This window comes from Callorhinus ursinus, unplaced genomic scaffold, assembly GCF_003265705.2.
Source record: "Callorhinus ursinus isolate GAN/ISIS: 27379988/994484 unplaced genomic scaffold, GSC_fseal_2.0 scaffold12, whole genome shotgun sequence".
Lineage (NCBI taxonomy): Eukaryota > Metazoa > Chordata > Mammalia > Carnivora > Otariidae > Callorhinus > Callorhinus ursinus.
The window spans coordinates 3,830,676-3,850,028 of NW_027397074.1; the positions used below are offsets into that span (position 1 = coordinate 3,830,676).

General features: G+C 34.9%; 1 protein-coding gene across 2 annotated transcripts in view; it reads right to left on the reverse strand.

Annotated features, from left to right (window-relative positions):
• Positions 1 to 19,353, reverse strand: part of KMT2E (lysine methyltransferase 2E (inactive)) — a 90,667-nt gene that overhangs the window by 53,818 nt on the left and 17,496 nt on the right. Inside the window, exons 2-3 of one of the 2 annotated variants that reach the window (XM_025872741.2) lie at positions 16,008 to 16,080; positions 12,899 to 13,083 (exon numbers count right to left, since the gene is read on the reverse strand). In XM_025872741.2, coding sequence (XP_025728526.1) covers positions 12,899 to 12,969 — 71 coding nt within the window. In that variant the 5' untranslated portion in view covers positions 12,970 to 13,083; positions 16,008 to 16,080. The remainder of the gene's footprint in view (positions 1 to 12,898; positions 13,084 to 16,007; positions 16,081 to 19,353) is intronic. The other variant, XM_025872742.2, reaches the window with a different exon arrangement.

The following is a 19,353-nucleotide window of genomic DNA, read 5'->3' on the forward strand; positions in this document are numbered from 1 at the left end:
TTAAATAAATCACTAAATTTGCAAGGTATCAAAACACTGTTGATATTTAAATCATTTAATAAATATTGAGCACTAAGTATGTGCTAAGTCCTTTTAAAGTTTAATCTTTTTTAAAAGTATACTCCCATAACTCTCAAAATTATACTGAAATAACTGCCTTGAAATAAAATAGTTCCTTGGTAATCCCTTTGTAAAGCAGATTTTAAAAATATATTTTCTTAAAGTTGAATCCATAAATACATGATTCTTCCCATAATAAAAGACTAAACTTTACATCAAGAAATGTAATCTGTAATCATGAATCTGTAATGTTCATATAATAAGGTTTTAAGATTCTAGATCAGCGATTCAGAGTATTACTCAGTGACATAAAATACATTTTACTGCTACACTTTATATATATGCATCATTAATCTAACAGGGACACACAGCGATATACATACATCATTTTTCTATACTTAACTTCCTTGTCTTTTTTAATAACATGATAAGCTCCAAGAGGCAAGGATCTATTACTGTGATAACAGTTATTTACTACCAAAAAAATAAGAAATAGAAAATGGTGGAAAAACAGAATGGGATTAATGTTCTAATTTTAGTTCCAGTCACTGCTCCAATCATTTATAATTTTGACACAAAAGCTAAGCAAGCAAGGAAATCTCTATCATTGGTAGCAGAGATTTTTTAAATGTTTAAAATTATCTTTTTCAGGTGCCTGAGTGGCTCGGTTGGTTAAGCGTCTGCCTTCGGCTCAGGTCATGATCTCCAGGTCCTGGGATTGAGTCCCACACATCAGGCACCAGCTCAGTGGGAAGGCTACTTCTCCCTCTCCCTCTGCTTCTCCCCCTGCTTGTGCACTCTCTCTCTCTCTCTCTCTCTCTCTCCACATACAGGTCTCAATCTTACTAAGCATCTTTAAAAAAAAAAATTCTTTTTAAAGTAATCTCTACACTTAAAGTGGGGCTTGAACTCATGACCCTGATATCAAGAATCGCATGCTCTACCAACAAAGCCAGCAAGGCACTCCTTATTAACCATCTTTATAACACAGCCCCTTAAGCCCTGGTGATCATTTATCTTTCTTCAGATCCACTCATTTCTTCGATAAGATGTGGCAGACAGAAAGGCAGGGTACTCCAGCCATGAATATAAGATACTCTGTAGAAAGTGATGATGATCTCATGATGCTCATTATTTTCTGGATTCTTATACCAAAGTCAAAAAATCACCTTATCTTAGTATTTCTGTCCTTGTCCATAGAGAAACATTTGCCATTTCTGCTTACAGTATTCTCAAATTTGTATGTTATCACCACTAACATATGCTTCAGTATATAAAAGAATGAATCTGGACACATCATTATGCAGTCCCTATTCTAAAGAAGTCATATAGACATTAAAATAAGAGCAACCCTAATCATGCTGGAGGACACCATTGTTTATATCACTTCACCCAGAAAGTTTATTCCTATACTTTGTTTCCATCTACGATAAATCTCAGTCATAAAATTTTTTCTAAGTTTTTTGGTGGATTTACCTTACAGTCAAAGGAGCATACAAACTGTAATTCAATGAATAGTTCTATGATAGTATTCACTATGTGGTTAAGGTAAAGACAGGATAAAGAAATCTAAAACATACTCCTATCACTCTAAGAGTTTCTGATCTTGGGAGGAATGGCAGGGTTAGCAAAAAGAGGTACACAAAAACCACTACACAAGGCAAAAATAGGATAATGCCATAAGAAAAGTATGGGCAAATGCTTAACAAAACTCTTTCCTCCACTGTGTGAGATTTCGGTCTTTAGTCAACTTTCTACCTGTTACCCTAAAACCTGTTAATTTACTATATTGCTTGGCAAATTAAAATGACTCTTGATTGGTAAATAAGTTGTGTCCAGACTGAGAAAACTATAAATATTTGATGAGAATGCCACAGATTTAAACTTCCCAAAGATACAGTGACTCTTCTAACTGGCATGTCCCTTGCAGGGAACCTGGAAACTCTGCCTATGCTTGTTACAAGAAATCTTGGCTCTGAAGGGCGTAAGAGTAAGTCATGACTCTCATCCTCCCAAAATGGACCTTGTCTCCTTCTACCTGACCAGTCACCTGAGAAGCCAAAGAAAATAGTTTCTGGATGGCTGACTGTACTCCTACATGGTCTCGTATAGACACTAACGACTGATGCTAACCTCTGATAAACTGTGGCTCCTGTCCTGTAGACCAGGGAGACCTAGCGCCAAGTATGGCCTATGATAGTCTTGTAAATCTGAATGTTTAGTTGAACCTCAGAAGACCTCCTCAGAGAAGTTGGCAAAAGTTCAAAGTTCAGGGCTCCAGGATCAAGGGAATTCAAGAGAAGGACGTATCTACTTGAGTAACAGGAAGGATAAGGAATAAACGTTATGAGGTTTCATTAAAAGTAAGAATACTTCTGAAAGGTCTTTAAACATTTGAAATTTATACCAAGTATATATCCTGTATTGAAAAAAAATTTTTTAAACCAGTAAGATGGAGAAAGACAATATCCCATACATATGCAAAAAGAGGAAAAATTGCATAGGGAGTCTTCAAGGAGTATGAAGAGGTCAGACTTCAGAATAGTGTTTGCTTAGTTAGCTGTTGGTCAAAATTAAGTAACACACAAAACCCTGCAACAGAGGGAGGGAGGATTTTTCTTTGTAGATTTGGATTTAGAGAAACATTATGTTAAACTAGGTCTTTTTTTTTTTTTAAAGATTTTATTTATTTATTTATTTGACAGAGAGAGACACAGCGAGAGAGGGAACACAAGCAGGGGGAGTGGGAGAGGGAGAAGCAGGCTTCCCGCGGAGCAGGGAGCTGGATCCCAGGACCCTGGGATCATGACTTGAATCAAAGGCAGACGCTTAACGACTGAACCACCAAGGCATCCCTAAACTAGGTCTTTAGGTGATCTTTGTGCCAACATCATCAAGCACAAATAAGCATTTGCGTTGAAATCTCATAGCAGTATTCAGCATAAAGTGGTGGTCATCCAAAATCACTTTAAACAGACTTAAACTTTTTTCCTAGCTCAAAAGGAAAATGGCAAAAAAAAAAAAACTTCATAGGGTTCACAGAGCCCCTGGGGACTACATCCATAGACCTCAGTTTGACTAGCAAGGATTAAACAAATATTGAGGGCCTGGTGCTTGCCAGTGACTATGAAAGATAAGACACTGTCCCTGTCTTCAAGGAACTTATATAGTTTTAATTCACTCAATAAACATTTTAGCACATATTTGTAATCAGGGTGGTGAGTTTGAGCCCTGCATTGGGTATAGAGATATAGAGATTGCTTAAAAAGAAAATCTTAAAAAAAAAATAGCATCCTTATTTACAACTAAGCTGCTTTTCATACTAGCAGAAAATTCAATTTGTAAAACTACAATTTACTAAATAAATCAATTATGGCATAAAAAAAAAAGACACTGAGAAGCTGGAAGTTAAGAAATGAAGAAGTGAAAGTAGTGGTCCTTCTCAAGAAACTGATGTATGGGGAAGACAAGTATATTAATGATTATAGTAGTGTCATCAGAGGTATGTACAGGGGCTCTTCATAATAATAATCGTATTTACCAAATCGTAAGGAATGAAAAGTTAACAAGCCCAACAAATAGAGAGGTGGAAGAGATGGAAAAGGTATTCCACCCAAAAGGCACACATGCAGAGATATAAACACCAAGACATATTTAATCATGTTTCTCTAAGCATGACTGACAGAACACCAGTATCACAATCACCTGTAATGCATGTTATAATTTTTTTACAGCTCTACTTAATCGAACGAATAAATTTTTTTTAAAGATCCGGCTCAGAAATCTACAATTTAATAAGCACCTTCAATCTTATGTTCACTGAAGTTCAGGAAGCACAGATTAGAAAGAGCTGCTTATATACCTCCACATCAAAAAACCCCCAATAATCCAATCCAGGCAGAGGACCTGAATAACATTTTTCCAAAGACATACAGATGGCTAACAGACACATGGAAAGATGCTCAACATCACTACTCATGAGGGAAACACACATCAAAACCATAATGAGGTATCACCTTATACCTGTCAGAATGGCTCGAATCAAAAAGACAAGAAATAACAAGTGTTGGTAGGGATGTGGAGAAAAAGGAACACTCATGTACGTTGGTGGGAACACAAACTGGGGCAACCACTATGGAAAATAGCATGGTGGATGCTCAAAAAATTGAAAATAGAATTACCATATGATCTAGTAATTCCACTACTGGATACCCAAAGAAAATGAAAGCACTAATTCAAAAAGATATATGCACCCCTATGTTTATTTACTGTAGCATTATTGACAATAGCCAACCAATGGAGCCAACCCAAGTGTCCGTCAGCAGATGAATGGATGAAGAGTAACAACATGGATGAACATAGAGGGTATAATGCTAAGTGAAGTAAGTCAAGACAGAGAAAGACAAATACCATATGATTTCACTCATGTGGAATTTAAGAAACAGATGAACAAAGAAAAAAGAGAAAAACAAAAACAAATTCTTAAATACAAAGAATAAACTGGAGGTTGCCAGAGAGGAGGTGGATGGGTGAAATAAAGGAGATTAAGACTACACTATTGTGATGAGCACTGAGTAATGTACAAAATTGCTGAATCATTATATTGTACACCTGAAACTAATAAAACACTGGATTTTTAAAAGATTATTTATTTGTGTGTTTGAGAGAAAAAAGGAGAAAGAGAGAGAGAGACAGATCATGGGGGGGGCCCCCCCGCAGAGACAAACAGACTCCCTGCTGAGCAAGGGGGGTGGTTGGGGGCCAGGGGAAGAGAGAAAATAACTGCTAAAATTCAGAGCAGATAGAGTTAAAGGTATGGAGAAGAGCCCAGAGAGGAGGGCAGATAAGTCAACCAAGTACAAGTTCAAAAAGTGCCCTGGGTATCTAGCTGAGGAATATGATCTTTGTTCTGAAAAACTGTACAGAGCCACTAATGGTTTGTTTCTCCACCAAGGAAGGTAACAATGTGATCAGAGAGTAGCGGCATTTCAAAATAAAGCTGAGGGCTTCAAATGGAGGTTGAGTAATCTGTACATAATTCTCCCAGATTCAGTAGGTTCAGAAAAAGCCCTGATCCTAATCAGAGCACGTAAAAAGTGCTACCTCTCCAAGACTCCTTCCCCAACCCCACTTAAAAATAAGTTACCTTTGCTGGTTGTTTTTTTTTTTTAAGATTTTATTTATTTATTTGACACAGAGAGACAGCGAGAGAGGGAACACAAGCAGGGGGAGAGGGAGATGCAGGCTTCCCGCCAAGCAGGGAGCCCGATGTGGGGCTCAATCCCAGGACCCCAGGATCATGACCTGGGCCGAAAGCAGGCTCCTAATGACTCAGCCACCCAGGCACCCCTACCTTTGCTGTTCTTTGCTTCACTGAAAAACACTTAATACCGTGTCTAGTTTCAAAGTAATCTTCATGAGCAAATGGTGCCCACAGTCCAAATCAGTAACTTTTTTATTTAAGGAAGGGACAATAAAATGTGCAACTTGCTATTACAACTAATAACTTCTACAAATGAGTTCCTTCAATTCTTAAGTATGGAACCAACCCACCTTGGTGATTTACCTACATTAATTTTTTATTACGTACAGAACACTGGGCACATTAACCACTGTAAAAAAGTCATGTGGTATTTAGTTACTTTCAATGACAATGTGGAAATAAGACTTTCAAATATTTTATTACTAAAACACAACTCTTAGTAATCTCTTAATCTGTCAATTACATTATCAACAAGAAGTTCCCATTAATTCTCTAGCAGCCTTCCTTATGTTTTTAAAGCCTTACCTAACTTGGTATCATTTGCCAAATATGCCTTAAATAAGCTGTGATTCTTCAGAAATTGGAGTTTTATGATTTCCTTCTTCCTCAACAAAAATTTAGTTTCTTCCCTGTATAAACCTTCAAAATATAGTTTGATTTTAATGAGTTTATATCAGTGTTTTAGGTAAAACCTCTAATTTTCCTTTTAATGTTAAAATATTCAATTAACACACACTTGGGTATCAGTAATGGCACATGGATAGACTGACTCCCTAATTGCTACAGTAATAGGTATAAAAGATCTCCGTGAGTTCTCATATGCTCTCCTTCAGATCTGTGATCAAAGCTTATCAATTTCTTTTTATCCTTGTTATAACCTATTATTTTTTAAAGATACATGAAAATTACACACATTACAGTAACATACCAAGAAACTTTTTAAAATGGAGAGGTTTGGCGTGACAACTGTCCTCAGTTTATTTCATGTGGCATTTTACTTCATTTAACTCATCTATTAATAAAACCTGGCTCTTACGACCAAGTGGCCAAGCAACCCTGGGTCAAACCTAACTTTACTTTTTACTGATTATGTGGCCTTAGTGAAGTTTGTTAATCTCCTTCAGTTGCATTTCTTTTGCAAAATGGGACTAATAATTGCCTTTTGGCTGGAATGATTAGGAGATATTGTAATACACTGTGTTACAGACAGTTGCATTAATGTACTGAGCTTTGTATTCAGTATCACAAGTGAAAAAAATTAGAAAAATTGTTTATGATTAAGTATGAAATAAATGAGGAATTCAACATCATTCTAAGAACAGTTCTAAACAATGCTAGCACAGTACTGTAAAACAGGCTTTTAAATATTAAAATAAAACCACATTTAAGTGAAAGCACTTCCAAATTAGGATAAGCAAATCAACACTTACTTTAAGAGCAACAGAAAGTATTAGTTTCCTGATAGTGGATTATATGTAAAGAAATCATAAGTGAAAATGTTAAGTGTCAGCGAAAATGAACAAGTAAAATGCTACTAAAAACATTCATTAGACACAAAACACGTTAGCATCCTCAATTACACAAACACTTCAGCAAGTAACGAGCTCTGTCAGCAGGTGGCTCTAGTGACACTGAAATAACTTAATATCCAATGCTATAGCAAAATACAGGTAAAAATGTCCTGAATCTCAAAAATTTTAAGTCAAAAAGAGTCCCATTAATACCTCAATCCAAGCCCTCTTTTTCAAATTAAAATAACCAAAGTCTATAATAATTAGCTGTCATGTTTAAAGGCTCACTAGGATGTTAGTGGCAGAACAAAACTGAAAACCTAGATATCTCCTTTTAGCACTGTTAGTTAAATGAGAATTTACTATGTTGCCAGGTATAGCACAAGGAGCCCTCCTCCAAAATAATTCATCTCTAACTTATACATGTCACGTTTAGTAATCTGTCCACCTCATCTAAAAGTACACATAATTATATAAAAGCTCATTTTAATGATTTCTAATGGTACCAAGATAGTTACAGTAATATTAAAAAGAATACAATGTTAGCAATCTTATTCCCAGTCGCTGACAGAGAAAAGTAGTTTGGCTTTTCTTTTTTAAAAAGGCTAGGAAAGAAGAAATGTAACATTCCTCATTTATACATCTTCCCACTTTCCAGCTCCAGAAGGGTTTCCCATCTTTTTATTTAACCAATTTGGGAATTCAGATAGTTGGAATACCAGAGGGTAGAAGAGGTAAAAAGAAACAGAGGAGGTAAGTTCTATCTATTAGGATAAAAAACATACAATTCTACTAAATAGCTGAATTCTGGCTCAACTTTCCTGTCTAATGATAATGGAGTCTAGGTTTTTCTTTTACATCCCTTATCCTTGAGCAAAGACCTGAGAATACCTTTGTTATATTCAGTCATTTATTACACTGAATTTACTACTGCTAGAACTGAAGCTACTATATACCTGAACCACATGTGAAAACAGTTATATAAATCATTCTTTGTAGTATTAGTAAAGGAGCTATAGTACAGAAAAAGGCCTAAAATGAACACATTAGTAAGTTCTGCCTCTGCCACTTTTCTGCTATGACTTCAGTTTCCTTACCTATAAATTAAGAATAACAGTACCTACCTCATAGCTATATCTTTATCTTTCTTATTCAGAAAGAAAGATTCTTAGATCTCACTTTTACAACTTTTATAACTAGCCTATAGCCTAGGCTTCACTGTTTTCTTCTCTGAGGTTCCACCACTTTGTTATCTAGAATTTCTTTATCCAATATAGTAGCCACTAGACATACTGAGCACTTGAAATGTGGCTAGGTTGAATTAAGAGGTGCTTAAAGTATAAAATACATACCAGATTTTAAATATTTTTAGTGTGGAGAAAAAGACATGAAATATCTCATTCATATTTTTTATACTGATTATATGTTAAAATGATAATACTCTCGACATACTCAGTTAAATAAAATACATAACTAATTTCACCTTTTTTAAAAACCTTTTTAATATGGACACTAGAAAATTTAAAAGTACACATGACTCTGTGTACTTCTTATTGGACAGCTCTGATCTAGAGTTCTGACTTCCCAACTGCTTACACTTTCCTTAAGAGGAGGGGTAAAATTTATACTTTACCTTTGTAACCTAAGCCTCTAGTAAAACACTTTCCACACAGTTAATGCTTATAAGTGATGATCCAAAACGTGCTTTCTCTTGGATTACTAGTCTTATCCTATGATATTATGCTAGAAGCAAGAAATCTACTTCCAGTATTAGCCTACATTTATAGACATAGTTAATAAAAAAATTTTACAGATGGAACTTCCTGATAAGAAAGGCAATCTCCTGGTGTTATGCTGAGTGAAATAAGTCAATCAGAGAAAGACATGTATCACATGACCTCACTGATATGAGGAATTCTTAATCTCAGGAAACAAACTGAGGGTTGCTGGAGTGGTGGGAGGGGCGGGGAGGGATGGGGTGGCTGGGTGATAGACATTGGGGAGGGTATGTGCTATGGTGAGCGCTGTGAATTGTGCAAGACTGTTGAATCACAGATCTGTACCTCTGAAACAAATAGTGCAATATATGTTAAGAAAAAAAAATAGAAGAAGATAGCAGGAAGGGAAGAATGAAGGGGAGTAAATCGGAGAGGGAGACGAACCATGAGAGACTATGGACTCTGAAAAACAAACTGACGGTTCTAGAGGGGAGGGGGGTCGGGGGATGGGTTAGCCTGGTGATGGGTATTAAAGAGGGCACGTTCTGTGTGGCACACTGGGTGTTATGCACAAACAATGAACCATGGAACACTACATCAAAAACTAATGATGTCATGTATGGTGATTAACATAACAATAAGAAAATTTTTTAAAAAGGCAATCTCCTGATTATTCCAGTTATGGTCATTTCGCTAATCAAGTTTTTAAAAACTGTATTTACACTTAGCTCAATTTTCCCCTTAAAGATATTATTACTTTCCATTTTTACTGTACCCAGGATCATGCCAGGCACTAGTGAGAAAATCAGTTAGTCATTATGTTAGCCTGTACGTTGTGATGGGTATTTTCCAAATCTAAGGACAAACACAATGCAGGTAAAAACTTATTGCTAAAATCTAAGTCGTTAACAAGCAATTTTTAAGGTATCTTAAGAGTCTCTCCCCTGTAGCATTTGGCTTCAACTCCAATTCTATTTATCAAGATCTAGGTACTAGTTTTTATCAATGCTATGTATAGTAAAAAGTAATTTTTAAATAAAACATCTTCAATTACATTTGACTATGGAATGTTTATAACTCCTTTAAAAAATACTTAGGCTAATGAAACAAAATTGTTTTTAAAATTTTATTCTTCTTATTAAAGTAGCTAGAACAGTCTATCAATCTTCACTGGTCAGTTATTCATAAAATATTTTAAAATTATTCTTTTTAGTTCAAACATTTAGGGAGAGAGCCAACTCTTGGCAAGGTAATAGGGACCAGAAAGTAAAATACAAGATCCCTAACTTTGAAGGAAAGGCAAAACAAACCTAAGGTTTTTTGGAACTTAGTGATGAGAAGAGCACAAATATGTAATAAAGAGAAGCTGGACTTGGTGAGAATAATGAGTTTTATTTTAGAGACACAATAATTCAACAGCAAATATTACCAAGTATGGAAATAATGGACTAGAGCTTAGCAAACCCCCATTCTTCACAGATCCTAAACTAGACATTCAACTTCAATTTCCTGTCTATAAAATGCTACAGATAGACTAGATGAACAAGTAATCCAATAAATTCTCTTTCATAGCCTTAGAAGGTAGTGTAAATATGGTTCTAGTGTACTAACACTCAATAAACAATCACTGAGTATCTAAATTTTAAAATAGTTTATTAGTGATAGACTGTATTGTATTTTAGCAGTACAATCTTTTTTTAAAAACTTATGTATAATTATTATTATATAGCCACATGAATACAATAAAATGTAATTCTCTTAAAAACATTTTAGTTTGAAATAATTATGTAGCTTCACAGGAAGGTAAACAAAAAAATAGAGAGGGAAGTCCCATGTACCCTTCCCCCAGCATCCTGCATCTTACACAACTTTTGATTATGTATTTGAAATAAAAAGAAAGTATCGTATTAATTACATCAAAATTTCTTATAAAAACAACTCTAAAAGCTTCGTTTCTGTGGGAAGCAGGGAAAGTATTATTTAAGGGTCTTTTTAAGCTTCCAGGTTTTATGTAAAAAAAAGGGAATTTAAAAGCTTGAAAATTAGGGCGCCTGGGTGGCTCAGATGGTTAAGCGTCTGCCTTCGGCTCAGGTCATGTTCCCAGGGTCCTGGGATCGAGTGCCGCATCGGGCTCCCTGCTCAGCGGGGAGCCTGCTTCTCCCTCTGCCTCTGTCTCTCTCTCTCATGAATAAATAAATAAAATCTTTAAAAAATAAAAAAATAAAAAAATAAAAGCTTGAAAATTAAACCACAAAAATTCTGATGGTTGTCCCATAATAAATATTGGAACCAGCTACACTTTCTGTGTCCACTGAGTGGGGGAAGCTATGCCCAAGCGACATATACCTGTATGTGGAATAGAAAAAAAAATAATTTCCTAAAACAGAAAGATAGTCATTCTGTAATTACTTACAAATTGATAGTTTTCCCATAATAAAAATGGTCATATCTGTACCCAAAAAGATTTGACTCCATAATATAAATCATACTTATCCTGTAAGTACTCTAATAAATACATTTAATAAAAAAATAGGAAGCTATCCCCTACACTGCCCTCTTTCACTAAATTACTCATTCCCTTTTAACTGTATAATAATGTCTTCAGCCTGTGAATTACTTTCAAGTGCAAATACTGGAAATGCCAATGAAGCACAGATGTATCTCATACCGTATACTAGACAAATTCCTATCCAGTATATAAATTTCAGAAATTACATCTTGTATTAATTGCTTAAAAGACTTAAAAAAAAAAAAAAGAGGGCGCCTGGGTGCCTCAGTTGGTTAAGCGACTGCCTTCAGCTCAGGTCATGATCCGGGAGTCCCAGGATCGAGTCCCGCATGGGGCTCCCTGCTCGGCAGGGAGTCTGCTTCTCCCTCTGACCCTCTTCCCTCTCGTGCTGTCTCTCTCTCTCTCTTTCTCTCAAGTAAATAAATAAAAATCTTTAAAAAAAATAAAATAAAAACAATTAAAAAAAAAGAACTGTAAAGGTGATTCTATTTAGGAAGCAAAGAATCTTTACCAATAAATGCCTGTAACTATTATCAGATACAGATTTGCATCCACCAGATACTTCATACTAAGAAAAACCAGTACTTTAGACTCAGAAGCCTTTGTCTCCCAAGCACTGCTTCCAGGATCTTTCCTTGCAGCAGTATCCCTATTTGGGCAGAATACTGGCAAGTAACTGTCACAGAGTGCCTTGTGAGGAATCTATTATTTTACCACAAAAATAATTTATACATAGTGCAAAAAACATAATGGCTTTCAAAAACTGTATTACAACAATCATATAGTTAAATAGACTATAATATATTATTGAAACATTAGAGAGCATCTCTGGGTTTTTCCCAATGGCACAAACAGAAGTGGTGAAACACGTAAGACCACTTGAAATGACAGCAAGAGGAGAATAAATAGCATTTTTATCCTCTCCATATATCAGTTTTAGAGGCCCTAAAATAAATAAATTTCCTTTTTCAAACTTAAATCCTATCAAGATCAGCTTTCTGGTCAATTAGAGTCCCATTAGACACAATGTATCTATTTATTGAAAAAGAGAACAAACATATACATCTTTCTATCCTTCAAACACTGCTACTTGAATCCCTTGCAATTTCAAAAACAATTAATCCTCACAGCCAATAACCTAGTGTTAAAGTGGCTGGTCATTCAAAAACAAAATATAATGAAATCTATATGCACAACTGTCTAGACCAAATAGTCTAGAGGCAAGGTAAGAACCTTTCATTGAATCCATCAGAAACGGCTCTCATAAAAGCAAAGGTTATCAAAATAATCATCCGGCAGAAAATAATCCCTTTCTCTTATTTAAAAATGGCTTGAATTTTTTCAACTCAACTTAAAAAAAAAAAAAAACATATTCCATGTTTAAACGGATCTTACAATATTTTTAAATATTCAAATTTAAAACCAAATTACTTTTCCAATATAAACATGACAAATCTTACAATTTAAAAAAAAACAGTAATCAATATTATCTTGGACCCACAACCCTGAGACCAAGACCTGAGCTGAGATCAGGAGCTGGATGCCAAATTGACTGAGCCACCCAGGCACCCCTATTATCTTGACTCTTGAGGTTGACAATAAGCAGATGGAAAAGACAAAAAGAATTAGAAAAAGATACAGCATTTTGGCTCAAGAGCTGTTTCAAAAAGTAACTTAAGGGAATTTTTGCCTTTAACCTTCTGATATTTTGTTTTCAACAAGAATCTAAAATGAGAAAAAATATAAATGCAAATCAAGCACTGCTTGGTTGTGCTAAAATAACTGTATAAAATATTTTGCTTTTCCTATCCAAAATACTTTTAATTTAAATACTTACTCTGAGCCTGCAGCCATTTCCAAGTATGATGTTTCCGCTGTATCAACCCCCAAAGGGATCACTATGCTCATGACGTTCGCCTCTGGTAAATTCGATTACTATGGAGTCCTATGCATTGGTATCCAAAACACTGGGGCATGCCAGCCACAGTGCTCATTGCAAACATCTAAGTGCATCCACAAACCCTGTTTAAAAGAAAAGGAACAGAAAGTTAAAAATCATCTTCATTCCTAACACAGTCATACTATAACAACAGTAAGTAAAACAGCTATATAAATTGGAATTTGCTCCGGGAGGGATTCTCTATTTAGGTTCTTTTTGAATTAAGCTATGGGACTGTGATTGAAAGAAGTTCCTGAATCAAAATCTCCCTTTGGGAATGAATTTAAAATACCAAAAGAAAGATTAACTAAGGTGCACTGCTTAGTGAGGAACCAACAAATATTAACTCGTTTTGAAAGACAAAATGGAATTTCTTACAGTACTAGTATCTAAAACAAGTCTTCCTGCTTCAGAAAGTGATCTAAACGAACAAATATTGAGTACTTACTATGGACTAAGCATCATATTAACTTTTTAGATGGATCTATTTAATTCTTATAGCTCTGAGATAGGGATCTTTTACCAATGAGGATCACAAAAGCAAGAAAGATTAAATAACTTAACCAAGGCTGTTCAAGAAATAAAACCAGGATTTGACCAATTCCACTCTACTGCTTATATATGTATAAAAGGAAAGCTATTTAATTTGTAATAAAATCCACTGCTTTAAAGTGATTGTCAAAAAAAATTAAATAAATAAATAAAGTGGTTGTCATTTTTTATACTACGTAAATACAGGTCTACTGAGGGAGTTTCTGATTTCTTCCGTTAGTATCAACTCCCTAGAACTAATTCCCTGATACAGGCAATTAGTAAAGAAAACTAATACACTTCAACCATTTTTTAAACAAATTTACCAAGTAACAAAATATATTCTGTTTCAACATCAATACTTCTAATCTAATTCACTGTATAACACTTGCACATGGTACTCTTTGTGAAATATCTACTCAAAGTCTTTTCGTAATAAAATAGTACAACTCAGGAACAAAACAGAGAGATAATCCTATAAACAGGAAAAGAGCAACAGTCAAAATTGTTTTTGCCATGTTATATCTGAACTACTGAAGAGCAAGGTTTCTTCAAATAGCAATTCTTGTATTTTTAATTTTTACAAGTAACCTCGAGAATACCTAATTCAGGTTAATTCCTATTTCACAGATAATGCAGATTCTGAGCTCACACCTTATTGGAGCAAATACCAAAACAGGGAAATAAAGTGGTAACAGTGGTTTGAATTCTCCAAGAAAACTAGCCTCTATTTTTAAACCATGTGTAACTGGGGGAGACCTACTAGATTATAAGATATTATAATAAAAATATATGGTAATAGGCTTTTGCATCTAAAGGTTAAAAATAGAAGCACTGGACCCATCTCTAATGCTCACGAGATGTGTGAGCTAGTCAAGTTATTTAACCTAAGCCTCAGGTTCCTTGTTTATAAAATGGGAATTTATCTTCCTAGGGTTTCTGTGAAGAAAATGAAATAATGAACGTAAAGCATTTTTGTACACAGCACTGCACATTTGTAGCAATCAATATGTAGCAGTCACATAAGAAGAGTTGCTCTTCTTTCATGGAAAAGCTCTCTAGACTTCATTTAAAGTGACTCTTCCAAATAGTTTTTGAAACTAAAGTAATAACAGTTTTCAACTTGCCATGTTTTTACAGTTTGTTCCGTCAAATGAAAGTCATCCTCTAAAAGTAATTAAGCAGAGTGAGAAAAAGGAAAAGCTGCCCTACCTTTTTTCTGCACCCCTGACCATACTAGTTACTTCATAAAAGCGATATTTATCAACCCACATAAAGCTATAAAATTTCTAATTAACAAAAGGCAAACAATACAAAACTGGAAGTTTGTTCTATTCAAATGGTACATTATTGTGTATTTCTTTAAAATGCTAAAGACATGGACCTAACAACAGATAACAATTAAAACTTAAAAAAAAAAAATTCTCATCCTTATTGTAGTAGAATCAACTTGGTAGAAGTTTTCTCCAGCTCAGCTTATCTTTACATTAGACTCATAAGAAGTCTTATATTTTAGGTGTATGTTGTAAAATATTTAGTAGTGCCATTTTTTTTGTTTTAACCAGAGGCAGAAACTAGAAAGCAGAAATCAAATTGTTATGTATTCTTTTAGGTAACTGAGTAGTATTTCCAACCTAAAAGAATCTACTTGAGTATGTATTCAATAGTGTGCTCCATTTTTATAAAATATACAATCCTCAATAAACACGACATTTGAACTATTTTTAAATAGCAGTGAAGAGCTTGCCATGAGCCTATTTCAGACAATAGCTTGTGTTTGTGTGATTACTGCCTGCTCTCAAACCCTGCACAAGTGCCTGGAGCGTAACAGGCACTCTCTAAGGGATGGGTGAATGAATTAGCACACCTAAGATGAAACTGCAGCCCTGGCCTCATTAGCCAAATGAGTTGTCAACCTCTACAATTAAGTGCTATAACAGCAACTACATGACACCTTCTCCACAAATGCATCACTCTAAAAACAAGACACTCATCCCCAGGACAGACACATCATCGCATCTGAAACAGAACCACAGACTGAATTTGATTCAACAGGGAAGATCTCAGTAATTAATTGACAAAAGATCAGAAGGCAACAGGTCCTATCTATTGAGACCATAAAATGGCAAATATTTCACTATATTCATTAATATCAAAAACTCTAGAGCCAGAAAACTCACACTGTTTAAAAATGTAGTTGATACTTAATAAAATCATAAATTCATTAGGGTCAAATCGTCTTTAAAAATAAGAAGAAAGGGAAAGTCAATGTAGTAAGCAGAAAAGGTGTGAGCTTATAAACAGGCACAACTAGAGGAAATTCAACAATTCAACACAATCCAAACAATTACCACAAAGCTTTCCCATCTTATATGCGAATCAAGAAACTGGTTTTCCAACTGTCAAGTAAAATATACACAAAATTAACATTGAGAATAAATGGCAGCCATTAAAGAAATAATATAAAAGGAAATACCATGAGATGTCTGGTAAATCTGAGGTCCAAGAAAGAATAAATGTCTTCACAAAACCTGCTATCCAGAATAGACCTAGAAACCAAGTGAACACAGGAGTATTGAGCTGTTTTTAAATGGCACAGAATTATAGGTACTTCTGTCTAATATGGCACCTAAAACCAAAGGCACTCACACAAAGAAAGAAGCTAATTCTTAAAAAAATAAATTTATTCTTTACTTCTTTATACAAATGAAGTAAAGGCAACACAGTATACACAGTAAAGGCAACAATTAAAGCTAAATACCAAATCAAACTGAAGAGAAACTGGGAAAATACAATATTAAATACAGATTTAGCCAAGCAAAGGCAACAATACCAAAACCAAAACCCTAAAGTAGGAAAAAACAAGATAAAAAAACTAGGAAAAGCAATTATAAAACAATCAAACTGGAAGGCTGAGGCTGCTTTTTAAGACCATGTTCAGAAAACAAAAAAATACCACTGAAAAGATGAATATTGTACCCAAAAAGCAGAAGGATGAAAATATGCAGAAATTTTTTTTCTAAAATTTTAAATAAAAGTGCCCAAGCTAACAATCTCTTTGAAGAGTCGTGTATTATTATCTTTCTGTCCTTCCTAGGGACCTTATGCAGAGCTCAAAAAATACTAAAATCAGTGTTTATGTTTTGGAATTGTATCACTAATAAGCTGGTGAGTTTTTGACTAAATTACTATTGAAAATGAAATAAAGAAAATTATGAGGGACCACATACATAAGATTTTCTTATAAATTAGAAATTACACTGCCCTCACTATGAATTTAAGACTTCTTTTCTCTGTAGCAGTTAACTAATACATAATAATAAAATAAAAATACTGGTTGATCAAGATCTATTACCAAGTTATTAACCTATGAAACTTTGGACAAGTCATTCACTACTCTGGGCTTGAACTATAAATGGAGGTAGGTTAGGTTGATGATCTTACAGTTTAAGCCGTATAATCACAAATATATTAACAGATTATTCCTGATAATCGAAACAATAAATATCAGATTCCAAAAAAGCAACAAAAAATAACTTTGACAACAGAAAATTCATTTCTCCAACTGGGTTAATATTACCATCAGACAGTGCTCTACAAGCACTTACCTGATACTCAAATCTCACCAAAAGTTCTAACAGCAATAACTAATAATGAGTGCTTACATGGTAAGCATCCTCACAAGCCTATGGTAATGCCTATGTGAGGATGTAATGCATCCTCACAAGCCTATGATGTAGGTACATTTATTATCCCCATTTTACAGACAAGGTAGAGATTAAACTTGTCTAAAGTTCTATACCAATAAATAGCAGAATCAAGATTGAAATGCTAGCAGTCCGATTCCAGAACCTACACATTAGTTTGCCTGAAATTAAAATTTGCTAGATGACTGGTGTTTACAGTTAAGAGGAAAAAATTGACAAATGCTTCTCTCAGAAAGAGGAGAAATTAAATAAATACATAAGCATCACACTCCAAGACATCTGGACTGCATTTATTCTAGCACAATGAAAGAACAGTAATGAAACCCACCTTGCTCCTCCTCCAAACCTGATCTATTTAATGAACTTACATGCATTCCACAACAATGCATTAAAACACTACAGAAGTGGAGACGCATGGGCTCAAAGTCTAAAATTCGGATTTAAAATATTTCGGGGATGGTGCAAAGGACATCATCAAAGGATATTCAAATTCTCTATTATTTGCAGGAACAAACATGTGCTTCAAATTTGAGATTACTAATTTGTACAAGTATAATTCAATTTCTTATACAAAACTATTTGTTAAGCAAAGACCACCTATCTAACTGGTTAAATTTTAACCTGAATCCCCTTTAACACCCACTTTGGGGGCACCCGGGTGGCTCAGTTGTTAAGCGTCTGCCTTCAGCTCAGGTCATGATCCCAGAGTCCTGGGATCGAGCCCCACATCTGGTTCCCTGCTCGGCAGGAAGCCTGCTTCTCCCTCTCCCAGTCCCCCTGCTTGTGTTCCCTCTCTCACCGTGTCTCTGTCAAATAAATAAAATCTTAAAAAAAAAAAAACACCCACTTGGTTCCTAGAAACAATTTCACCAACCTACATTATAATACTTCTGCAGCAAATAAAATCTGTATTCTTGTGTCAGGGTTAATGTTGGTGGACCTACTTGAAAAATGGAAACCTATATACAAAATTCAATGTTCAAAAAGTGTATTTTCTGGTTCTGTAAAAGTGTCACAGGGTTTCATTGTATCATATTGAGTACAATTCCGTTACTCCTAAACTCAATGTCAAAGTAGCGATGCTTCAGCTTTCACATTCTGCCACTTACTAATAATAGTTATTTACTCTCTTGAAGCCTTAGCTCCTCATCTGTAAATAGGAATAATCATAGAACACATTTCTGAATTGTTTCAAAGATGGTGTGTGGCACTCAGTGGATCAGATAAAATTTCTGGGAATTAAATATTTAGTAAAAGTCCTTAAGAATGAGTACTGGAAAACAATTCTCAACTATTGTATTTGTAAAAGTCAAGTAAACTATTAAGAATTTCTGACCTAGATGCCTCATTAGCACAGTAGGTAGCGCGTCAGTCTCATAAGAATTTCTGACCAGGGTGCCTGGCTGGCTCAGTAAGAAGTGCATGTGATCCGTGATCTCAGGTTCGTGGGTTTGAGCCCCACGTTGGGTGTAAGAGGTTCCTAACAAAATAAACAAACTTTAAAAAAAGGTATTAAAGTCTTAAGAAGAACAACCTTTTAAAAAAAAATACATGAAGACAAAGAGTGAGCCATAATGTAAACTATACACTTTGGTTGATAACGATGTTTCAATGCTGGTTCATCGAATGTAACAAATATACCATAATAATGAGGAACACTGATGATGAGAAAGGTTGTACTTGGGGTCGGGAGGCATGTGGGAAATCTATACTTTCCTCTCAGTTTTGAAGTGAACCTAAACTTGCTCTAAAAGATGAAGTACATTAATTTTAAAAAATACATGTATGAATACAATTAGTGAACTATCTGTCTGGCATTATATATTGGGGGACCATTCTTTCTACTAGGGTTTTTGGAAAACTTCTAAATACCAGTTCTGTAACCAGCTGAAGTACGGGTACATTCCTCTGTCCCCACCCCAAAGCACCTACAAGTTAAGATAATTTCAATACTATCAGTTTTTTTAATGCACCACGCTACTATTTTTGAGTAGTATTTGTCATCTCCCAAAGAGCTGGAGATCGCTAAACTAGAGTTGTAAAATGTGGCCTTTTAAAGTAGCAATTCAGGGGCACCTGGGTGGTCAGTCAGTTAAGTGTCTGCCTTTGGCTCAG